Here is an 11,963-nt window from a genome sequence, read left to right as displayed (position 1 = left end):
AAACCTTTTAAAAGCTACAACCTTTACACCTTCCAACTTCCACAATGGTTAAAATATATTTATGATACAATTAGCAAATGGTATCCAGCCAAAAGGATCATCAAAAAGCTTTCATGGAAGTGTTCGGAAATACAGGCATTTGGATGAAACATAACCTTTGTTTACACTCACACAACAACTTGACAAGCCAGAAAACAGGGTACATTTCGATCTCCAGCTATGGCTGTGACAGGAGTTTGGATTTTAGTCAGATTAAGCTGGTATTAGAAGCAGCCTGTCTGTGCAGAGCAGGTCCATGCACAGATCCTTGCATTTTTCACACACTGCTGGAGAAATGTTTGTGCAGTACATGGGCCACATCCATCAGCCCTACACATGATTTGATGCTGACTTGGGACAGGAACTTGGACAGAGGGCATGAGATGGGACAACCCCAAAATTTAGCTTAATTTTTCCAAATATACAAAATGTATTGTTATAACACTACTTCTGCAGAATACACAAATAGCCAAGGAATCAGGAGAGCTGCCAAATGCATTAATTTCCCTCCCTGTTTAAATTATAGTTTCTCAAGGGCAGGGGGGGGCATCTCACTTGAGGACTAATAAAAACTTTGCAAGACTCTATTCCAATGCATAGACTGCAAATAAAATATCTAATAATTCAAGACCAGGTAGGGGTGCCAGTGAACTGTATTTTAAAAGAGCTGTTGGTAGTTTAAAATAAAAATATCTATTTGCTATACCAAAAAAACCTTCAACAAAAAACCACTAGCCCTGAGCCCCCCACTGCTTCACTATGAAGAAAATTCTACTATGGAAAGTCTCAGTTAAAGCTGTAGATTTGGAGAAACTTAATAGCAAAAGTAGCCCATTGAGAAAACAGAAGTTGAGCCTGCCACAGTTTTAACAAGCTATTAACATCCCATTTCTAGGTAAACAAGGCAAGCAACCTCTCTCTCTGCTCCTCTCCAGACTCCTAAACTGCTGAGAAATACAAAACATGCAGCAAAACCCGTCAGTTTAAGCTTTCAATAGTGAACTCAGCCACCTGCATACATAAGTTTCTGCTGAAAATCAGGGTTAAGTGCTGCTGAAAATGTTAACTCCCTGCCATCCTTCCCAGCAAAGCAAATAGGCCTCTGCACACCACTTACTTGGACATGAAAGCACCACATCTTATCCTGGCATCGCTCCCCTCAGGAAAAAGGAGCTCTGGACTGTGCAGCACATCAACCAGCACCGAGAACTCAGCCTGCATCATGGGAGTGAACTGCTGCTCCAAGGAGGACACCACATCCTGGGGAAGAAAGGAGGACAACATTCAGAGCTGCAAGAAAACTCCTGATGATGTTGAACCTCTAAGTGCACAAGGTGATCTCCATCTCATAGACGATCTCCAGTGATATAGACCTGACATAACAGCTCCTAAAAGCTCCACTGCCTCCTCTGCAGCCAAAGAGGGACACGTGGCCACGAAAAGGCAGAAAGGAGATCCTGCTCTGTGGACCACTTTGAGGAGAACACACCTAGAATACCGTGTGCAGTTTTGGTCGCCACAATATAAAAAAGATATGAAGCCCTTAAAAAGAGTCCAAAGGAGGCAATGAAAATGGTGAAGGGCCTTGATTTGAAGCCCTGTGAGGACACTGAGGGCACTTGGTGTGTTCAGCTGGAGAAGAGGAGGCTGAGGGGAGACCTCACTGCAATTCCAACTTTCCTGGGAGGGGCAGAGGAGGGGTAGGCACTGATCTCTGCTCTGGGGGGACCAGGGACAGGACCCACAGCCTGGAGCTGTGTCAGGGCAAGGTCAGGTTGGATCTCAGGAAAAGGTTCTTCCCCTAGAGGGTGGTTGGCACTGATCAGGCTCCCCAGGGCAGTGGGCACAGCCCCAAGGCTGCCAGAGCTCCAGGAGGGTTTGGATGATCCTCTGGGGCACAGGGGGTGACTGCTGGGGCTTTCCACATCTGGCACATGTGAGATAAATGCACTGGCACCACTGCCCAAGCCATTTGCTGGTTTTGTACCTGCAGTTTTTCTATGATATTCCTGTAATCCCAGGCAGGCCCACCAAGAGCTTCTTTGAAGCGAGGTCCACTGCGGGCTGACATTCTCCACCCCATGGCTGCCCTCTGCACCATGTTAGAGTGGCTCTTCATGAACAAGGTGTTGACCTGGCTGTCCAAATCCACCGGAATTGCAATCCCACGGTTCTTTGCTTTAACAGGAAAAAAAAAGTTAAAGTAAGACATTTACAGTGGCAAAAACTTGAAAATCTTATCAAGATCATGGCGTGCAAAATCTGACTGTTCCTGAAGTTAAGGGGCAGGGGGATATCACTTCAACAGGTTTTAAAAATAAGGATCCTAAAAATAAGGAGCCTTATATCTAAAAATAAGGATACCTAAGATACTACCTACCTACTTCTACCTAAGTGGTAGAAATCAGCCATAATCCTGTTAAAGAAAGAAAGCTGCACCAATTTTAATGAGATGGGGATAATTTCCAGTATGTATTTTTATAGATACGTTTATTTTTTAAAACAGAATGGGATAATTTCCAGTATGTATTTTTATAGATGCATTTATTTTTTAAAACAGAATTTTTATTTTACGAAAAAAAAATCAGATCCAGAGATATTAATAAGAGTGACAAAAGGAGCATGCATTATTATTTCAACAGCTGGTTTTACTTTATTCAGAAGCAAATTCTAAAATTCTTCTTTCTAGTGGACATATGCACATTTATCCAATTCATCCCAAGTGCTCTTTGCTGCTTTTCTGTGTATTTCTCCTGTGAAGACCTTGAGAAACCAAGTGCATACAAATTAAATTTGAAAAAGACTGTCTCCTCTTCTCTCTGGGTTTCCTATACTGCTGGGATTGATAAACCCTGGATTCCTGGATGCCACTACAATATATCTAATAGTTAATAAACATCTGATAGTTTAACTGATAGTTAAAAAATTTAATCAATAGTTAAAGAATTTTTTTTAGTTTTTAGACTTAGGGGGCAGGAAGTGACAGTAGAGACAATATCAGAGGCAAAAAAAAAAAAAAAAAAAGAGGAAAGACTTGCAGGAATCCTTACAGGGCATCCACTATTAAACTACTCTTGCATTCTGAACTGTCGTCTGAGAAGGCAGTTTGAAAGGCAATGTTAGAAGGTATCTGCCCTCTCCCACATAAAAGTTTCTGTGTTAGCTGCTTCTCTCCATCCCACTGGACATCACAGTGGCAAGCAAGAGTTGTCTGAAATTCAACAAAGAGTTTGCTCCATCCCTGGAAGTGTTAAAAGCCAGGTTGGATGGGGCTCTGAGCAACCTGGTCTAGTGGAAGGTGTCCCTGCCCATGGCAGGGGGGTTGGAACTGGATAATCTCTAAGGTCCCTTCCATCCCAAACTATTCTGTGATTCTGTGATCAGTGCAGTGATAGCTCTGAAAGATTAGGTCACATTCCAGTGCTTAGGTTCTGTATTCTGTCATTTCACTTAATTTCCATGGCACAGTTCATGTTTAATAAAAACTTAGAAGCAAAATGGAGAAGTAGTTCTAGTTCATTTGGAATAATGACTAATAATAACTGATTTTTTCATTTTCCTTATTGAAAGAAGGTGAATTTTATAAAAAGCATCAGCCTATGTTGCAGTTCTGCTCAACATTTCTCTGAGGCATTTCCCCCCCAACACGCACGCTGTCCACAGCACTCCTCCTTCCCAGCTCTTAAAACATATACAACTTGAAGTCCTGAACTTGTGAAGTCAACAGACGCCCTTCTTTCCCGAACAGCCTATGGATCAGGCCCCACAGGAGTATGTGCAAGCAGAGCCAGGCACACAGCTCAGATGAATGAAGGCTCAAGTGCTGCCAAGCACAGTGACTCACAGATCCCAAAAGGCACAAACTTTCTCTCCCTTTGAACACTATATTGTAAAGGCAGAATTTATTATAAACCTAAATTTGGCTGTGATACCTCACCCCCCAGTCTCAGACTGTGGCCAGGGAGCTCTGTCAGGGGTACTCTCATCCCTTTGATGGCTCCCACAGGTGCAGGGCACCCTCCTCTGGATTAGGCTGTTCCACTGGGATGAAAGAGAGATCTCATCTTCTGCTTCTGGTAGGCACCTTCTTTTAAATAGTCTGCCACAGGGAATCGAAAAAATAAACATTTTTTTTTTTTTAGGTCAAGATGGGAAGAGACAAATTGACTTTTCCTTTCCACTCTCCTTTTGTTTTGAAGGCAGGTTCTGATTAACATGTGGAAAACACCACGGATGGCTGGCCATTATTTCTAATGATTGTTTTTTTCCATATTCTGGAACTGGGCTATTTTTCAAAACACATTTGCCCTGTTGGTGCTTACTTTACTAGAGAAGTCCATTAAAGTTCTGCCAGTGTGAGTAGGTGCTGCAGCTTATTAATCCAATTTATTGTGTCCTAATGTCAATCACTGGAATGTTACTGGACAATGCTCACTTCTCAATTAAGTGGAATGCATGCAGAATCCTGATATATTGAAGAATAAATTTAGCAATGGGGAACACTCTGTTCAGAGAAAAACCCAGACTTTTGCAGTCCTACAGATGCCATGGAAGTTAACAACTTCCATCAGTGTCTAAGGAGCAGTCAAGGACTATGATTGTTCAAAGAGTTGCAGCTAATTAAAACTATCACAAAGAAAACCAGAGGGAGAAAAAAAATACTGCTTTGTTTTGAACAGTTCTTACATGTATAATTCCATTTGTAATTAAGATTTGTATTGGTTGTCAAAGGGCACTGTTGAAGTCTAAGCTATAAACAAAGTCTTTATCTTCTTATTCCTTTGCAGCTTGTAGAAAGTTTATCTTTCATTTGTTTCACATTTCATTATTTAAAACAACATGAAACATATTTTTACATTTTGGAAAGCTGATGAACAAATGTGAACATAAATATTTATTTTTAATTTAGGTGTTGTAGGCTGCTTTCCTCTTCAAAATGTGTCAATCTCCCTTAAAGTATCAACATCAAATATTTAAAAGCATGTTTATTTTTGTTCCACTTAGAAATACTTTTGGACAGCAGTCAAACTTGCAAAGTAGGGTTAGAGCTGGGAGACAAAGTAGCTGAGAGGGGGTAAAATTCTGTCTTTCATCTGACTAGTGAACTTGGGGAAAAGCTACATGGCTGTATGGGTACCATAAGTATCCAGCAGGATACCTACAAGGATGGACTAGAACATGGATTCCATTATCCTTGTGGGTCCGATTCAGAATATTCTGTGATATCTTCAGCAAAGATAAATTCTGTCCTGCAGTGAAGGGCATGTCTCAAGCTTTTATACTGCCCAATTCCTACCTAGGGCACCGTGCACAGGGCCGATTACACCCTGAACATGCAACACTGACTTGCCAGTGTCAGAGGAAATGGAATTTGCTGGGAAATCCCCCAATTATGCCATCAGCAAGAGCCACACTTGAGACAAGCAAACAGGACCCATGGAAATGGTAAGAAACCCGGTGCTGCAAATCCAGCCAGGTCACAGTAAAATGTTCTGCTCCGTGCTGGATGGAGCTGTGGGCACCCAGTGCATCAGCAGCTTTGCTTTCCCTTACTGTTTAAACAATGAAAAAGTACTCTGAGGCAGGGACTCAAAAGAAAAGGGCAACATTAATGCTGAGAATCAAGTAGCAAAAAATCCAGCCACTCTCCATCAGTGAACGAGACTCCCCCGCAGCCCCAGGAGCACATCCAGCTGCTCCCAGAAAGGCTGGAATGGGCAGAGGTGTTATTTGGTTAAATTACCTGCATGTATTTCTCTCCACAGAAGCACAGCAAGTGGACCTATTTCAGGAATGCTTGCTGAAGCACTGTCCTTTCACTGTGCTGCCTGCCTGAGCCTGAGGATCAGTTTAGCACTAAGGATTTCCAGGAAGTGGCCCTCGCCTGTAATTTTCCTTGGAAGCCCATTCTTCAGAATAATGTACCTTGCCATGAGGAGCCTTGCTGTTCTTGCTATTTCCACTGAGTGCTCCCTAATTTTAAATTTCACTCCATTACCTTTTGTAATGTATACAAAACACAACAGCATTTCGTGGCTTCACAGCTCTTTCAGCGCTCTTTGCACTACCCTAAACCATCCTTGGGGCACGTTTTTGGGGGGACCCACAGGTGTTTCACCCCTTGCAGCACCAGGTGTGGGTCATGAAAAAGCCACAGCTGTGCCTGGCTGTGAAGCCTTTCCTCTCCTTGCTGTTTACACCCCTCTGGTAGCTGCAGACAGCTATATCATGTTCTCCCACACTTCCCAGTTGTCACGTAATGGAGCGATGCATATTTAGTTCAATTAATTTTGTTCCATAAATCAGTCCCTCCAGCTCCTTAATCATTTACTGACTGCTTAACAAATGCATTTGGATGGAGAGACACTAATGCTGGAGACAGCAAGACTTTTTAAGAGAAATAAAAGCTTTGTGTAGACAAGACACAAACCTGCCAGTCTTGTACCCTTCACTTGGATGTTTTTTTTCCAACGGAAAATCTACACTAAAATATTTATCAGCCTGTAAAAAGATCATCATTGAATTTTTCTTGCAATTAGGGAAACACAAACAGTTAAAATAGAATAAAATATGTGCTTCATCTGAAATGTTATTCTTCTTGCTGTCAAAAAAGTAACAACAGGATAATTATTTTATTTGAACTAAAAATTGAAAATGAAGGTCTATCTTTTTAGAAAATGGAAATCAGGTTTTAAAGCTCAAATGGGAAGCAAAAGAAACGTATTTTCAGGAGTGAAAAAAATTGTTATAGGAAAATTCATCTATATGGACATTAAAAGACGCACAATAATTCCAAAGAAGCAATAAAATGTGACCTAGATTTTATGTTTAATGTATCCTGTTTGTAATTTGTCAGGGAAAAGTAAAGGGCTTTAGAGGGCATAACAGTATGGTCAGGAAGAGCCACAGGAGAGTTTTTTCGGATTCTGTACAAAGGGGTATTGGTGACCCGAAATTAGGGAATAAATACTAGAATAGAAAGGACTTCACTACTCCTTCAGACCATCTGTTCTCTGTTACAGACAACTCATGTTCTTTAATATCTTTGGGAAAATTTATGGAGCCCCATTTAAAATGAAGGGAGCTTATCTGCCACCCCTCCTCTCTCCATTTTCTCTCAGCCCGTTGACCAAGGACATCCTTCCAAAGTTGGTTCCAGTCCTCTGATTTACAATCTAAATTTATTTTGGTTATTTACAACCTCCTGTAATTTATGTCCAGTTGGTTTTGGGTCACCACTGTCCTTCAGCTTAAATGTCTCTGCGACTATTTATCTTCCTAAGTACTTTAAAAGAGCAAAAACACAGGCCTGTGTTTTGGTAGGAAAAACACATGGGGCTTTCTCAGTCCCTTCTTGTAATACGGTTCTCCTTTCCCCTGACTATCACAGTAGTGCTTCCTCTGTACCTGTTCCAGTTTTGAACTTAGGAAAATGGCAATCTTACATGTCTTGCCTCCAATTTTGTAGCATGGAAACAAGAATTCTCCTTTTGCTTCTCCTGCACATCATCCTAGGATATAATCTGATAATGACTAATGTGATTTGGCTTGCTAGCAGATTTTTTATAAAGGGTTTGCCAAGAGACATAGCCTAACAAAATGCAGGTTTCCTATCTGCTACTGTTTAGTCATCTGGGAAATTCCAATTATTTCATTAGTGGTGGTCACAGCACAGCACAGGCTACATCCTTGGGATACACACAGTATCAGAGGGAAGATGCAATGTTTAAAAACATAAGGGGAAAAGCTAATGGATACTCCAGAGACAAGAGTATAACACAACTGCATTCGCCCTTGTAACAGAAAACTGTTGCTCTAAGGTGAAGATAGAAGAATCATCACTTAATTAAGAAGCAAAGACAGTTCTTTGCATGGGCCCTGAAAGATTGGTCAGCCCTGGGAGAAAGACCCTGTTCCAATTTAAGATATACCAACTTCAGCTGGGAGGACAGGCGATATTCCCCAATCTTTATGGAAAGGCAGTAGATGGTTTAAAATGCAAACTTTGAGACTGGCCTCTAACCCTTCTCAACCTTGCAAAGACCATAAAATGTAGGAACTGAAAGTCCTTTGATAACAAATTCATTTCAAATAAATGAAATGGTTAGATGTCTTAGTTCCTCGGTCTTCACAAAGGTCTGGGGACCTTTTAAACATTTTTAATTTGTCACTATTTTATCAGAGTTTTGATCATTCATTTTTTGGAGTGCATTTTCAAGCAAAAGCTCAGTCCTATGTAGTAACAGAGAAAAAAACAAAAGTGATATATGTCTAATGTGTTAATTCTCACTACTGTGGTAACTCGCTTCAGAAATCTGCGTGGACAAGGCACATTAATATACGTATATTATTTCACAGGCGTTTATATTCATGCCAGGCGGCCAAATGTTTACTGGGCAATAAAAAACTGGTGTACATTGGTATCCATGTTGGATACCAATCTTGGATATCCAGCTTGGAGCCACAGAGGAGTCTGCTGAAGAAGAGAAACAAGCCTCTGTGGTTCCTGCTGAACTGGAGGAAGGAAACTGCCTGGAGACAAAGCATCAAGTGAAGCTTGAAAAGCTTATGCAGTTTTTCCCTGGTGGTCAAGGGGAGTGAAGTACCAGGGTTATCAGAAAAAAAGCTTCTGCAACATATCATTTTGTTGACCTGGAAGATAATGCACATTCTTACAGTGCTCATCATAAGGTAGATGTAATGATCATAAGCTCTTGAGGCAATAGTTGCATCCACCTGCCAGCAACAAACTAGTAAGCACTGAGAAGAATGTATGTTGCTTAAGTTTGCTCTGAAATGGGTCTTTTAAAAGTGCAACATTATATGGATCTTTGATATCTTGGGAAATCTGTGTATGTATTTTCTTCCTCCTGAGATTAATTTCTAAATCCAGGGCAACAACATAGCAACACACACACAGAAAAAATCAAGTTTGTTCTTTCAACTCTATACTACACTTATTTTCCATCAGAAGTCTTTGGTGCCTGCTATAAATCTGTCCAATACTCCCTATAGGCAAAATCTTTTTAGTGTTGTTTTTTTTAAAAATCCTGCTGTGAAACACAAAGGCCTTAACATTAAAGCTGTCAGACTCTGAAGTCAGAAGAGGAAAATAAAAAGGGCAGAAGGGTGCTTATAGATGCCTAGCCAAAATCCAAACCTGGTCCACATACATAGGCAGCAAAAGAGGCACAAGAATGCTGCCATGTTTTTGTTATGGAAGATGCCTCTAGCTTCTCAAAGCAAAGCACCATTTTGGGTAGTGGAACACCCAATCACAGAAGGGCCTCAACTGTAAAAGCCTCTGGTACCCCCAGCTGGGGCAGTTTTTCCAAATATTTCCACAAAAAAGGGGCAGGACTACTCAATTAGCCCAGGCAAGACACATTTGACACTGTGCCTAAAAATACTGAGTATCACCAGCAGTTAAAATCTCCGCTCAACAGCCAAACTTTGCACAAGGGTGTTTGTCAAATCATCTTCTACTTTTTCTCCTGCCAACTTGCTCTTTGGGGAAACCCCCCTCAACTCTTCCCTTACACTCCCTTTCTGAACCATCAAAATAAACCACTAAATAAAAACGTGGTAATTTTCTAACACAACACAATTTTACTGTGCTTGATTTTACCATTAGTGATGAATCCTTAATTATTAAGATATAGGCAAGGAGATCAGCAATGTGGCTGCTGACGTGCTTTCAGGGAGCAGCTCTGAGGCTGCCAGCCCACTGCAACGCCAGAGGCTGCCCAGCCTCCCTGCCCTGCTGCTGCGGAGTCCCAGAGGAGGACACGGGGCGATGCCCTTCAACGACAGCTCAGCTCTGCTCTGCCACACCTGAGAGTGCCCAAGGCATGGCTTGAGGTCCCAGGGGTGGGAAGCCAGAGTAGCAAGAAGGAGGTTGGACCCACAGGACAGCACAAGAGCTTATTTATAAAACACCATCTCCATGAAACAGAAAATGGAATGAAAGAAAGGACTGTAGCGGAGGTAGAAATTAAATTCACCAAACAGGGAACCAAGTCACAAATGTGAAGAAGACTCCAGATATCAGCCATGACATGCTGCAGGGCTTTCCTCTTGGCTCCCCCAGGAACAAGAGGCACACAGAAGACTTCCCACCAAAGAACAGCAGCCCTTTCACATGCTGGCACACCTGGCCATAAAGCTGGATCTGCCATTCCCTTAAGGGGACCCATGGTTTCCCTGTCAGGCTGCTTCGGAGACAATTTCAGGTTGGCTGTCTCACCAGTATAGAATCATTTAGGTTGCAAAAGACTTTTAAGATAGAGTCCAACCAGTAACCTAACTGTGCCAAGTCCACCACTAAATCAATCCCCAAGTGCCACATCTACACATCTTTTAAATACCTCCAGGGTTGGTGACTCAACCACTTTCCTGGGTAGCCTGTTTCAATGCTTGACAACCTTTTCCATGAAGAAATGTTTCCTAATATCCAATCTAAACCTCCCCTGGTGCAGTTTGAGGCTATTTCCTCTTGCCCTAGCACATGGGAGAAGAGAAAGTGCAGTGAGACCTTGGGCCTGACTCATCCATAAATCACCAGAGCTCTGGATAGCTGTAATTTGCTGTGAATTTTTCATGCTAAAATCAGCTGTGTGCTGTAGGCACGGGGCCAAATGGAAAATAAACCCATGCTCAGGAGTTTCCAAATACCCTTATCTTGGTGAGACAACATAGTGACCTCTCTGAGCTAGAATTTGATTTTAGGTGCAGCTCCAGAAAAATGAAGACACTGAGCTGCTTAGAAGCACAAGAGGGTGTGCTCGGTCTCCAAAATACTCTCATCTGCCCTATTTCTTTCCCCTTTCTCCAGATTCCCAAAGGAAGTGATTTATTGATGACTGCTTCCAGAACTGCCAGAGAAGAGCAAGGACATAAGTGTTAAACACACAAACAAGGATTTGTAGGGATGGAGCTGGATGGGAGATTGCTGTAGCATAAAGGAAATAAAATGTCTTTAACTTCCAAAGTTCTCTTGCCAGATGGATTCATAATTAAATCATTTGCACAACAAATAAAACAATTGACTGTTGCTAAGTTTTTAGGTAACTGCTTATTCTCACACACAGAAAAAGTTAATGAGATGTTTTGGCTGAAATGTTAAATGATACTTCCGTAAAGCTATTCCAAAAACCTAAATTTAGATTTGATTGTTACAATGCCACAGATGCTGCAGATGGCTAAGGGACACTCTCATATTGTTTTATCATTATTTATTAATACTTTTAAAAAAGGTATCAACAATAGAATTTAACCAGTTTCTATGTATCTCTGCCTCTACTCAGATTTTCATTCACACTGAGCAGAACCTTATTCTACAAATAATCAGCATCACTGAAACTATTTAGAAACTAAACTTTTAGAAACTGTACTGAATAACCCTTTTCTTCTGTCATGGCAGACTTAAAATTGTATTTACAGAAATTTAACTTAATGAACTTTTGCCATCTTAGCTATGTACTGTGAAGAATATTTTCAGGATAAGAAGTTTTAAAACAAGTTCCACTTTAATATGGTGTTTGAATTGATTTGAAAGCACATAAGTTATTAGCTGCCCTGAGGGTCAAATTTGGTCTCAGCAACAATGCAAGGCAATATTCCCCTGACAAGGCTGACTGTAACAGCAGTAATTGAGTAGGTCTGATGGTGAGGACTAAGAGGAGAAGCTAAGGAGTGGAGTGGGACAATTGTGGTTTCAATCCCCAACTCCTTGATGGGACAAAATCTGAACAAGCCCAGGACTGCCTGACAATAGTGAATACATCCCCCAGGAACTGAAGAGAAAAATGATGAGTGTTCTCCAATGCACAATTGCTGTGCATTGCTCCTTAAAACAGCGTGTGCAAATGCAGCCCAGCACGACTGAAAATGCCCCAGTTTCTCACGGACTCACAGAATGGTCT

At 41.4% G+C, this 11,963-nt stretch overlaps 1 protein-coding gene across 3 annotated transcripts in view; it reads right to left on the bottom strand.

Moving 5' to 3' along the window:
• ITPR2 (inositol 1,4,5-trisphosphate receptor type 2) overlaps positions 1-11,963 on the bottom strand; it is a 267,849-nt gene that overhangs the window by 115,869 nt on the left and 140,017 nt on the right. For all 3 annotated transcript variants that reach the window (XM_039379969.1, XM_027711719.2, XM_027711720.2), the window contains 2 exons: positions 2,027-2,217; positions 1,157-1,299 (listed from right to left, as the gene is read on the bottom strand). In XM_039379969.1, the coding sequence (XP_039235903.1) occupies positions 1,157-1,299; positions 2,027-2,217 (334 nt within the window). The remainder of the gene's footprint in view (positions 1-1,156; positions 1,300-2,026; positions 2,218-11,963) is intronic.

This window comes from Pipra filicauda, unplaced genomic scaffold, assembly GCF_003945595.2.
Source record: "Pipra filicauda isolate LSUMZ 115617 unplaced genomic scaffold, ASM394559v2 scaffold181_size1560634_pilon, whole genome shotgun sequence".
In the NCBI taxonomy this organism is placed as follows: domain Eukaryota; kingdom Metazoa; phylum Chordata; class Aves; order Passeriformes; family Pipridae; genus Pipra; species Pipra filicauda.
The sequence above is the reverse complement of the archived record's forward strand: the minus strand, read 5'-3'. Positions and strand labels throughout refer to the sequence as shown.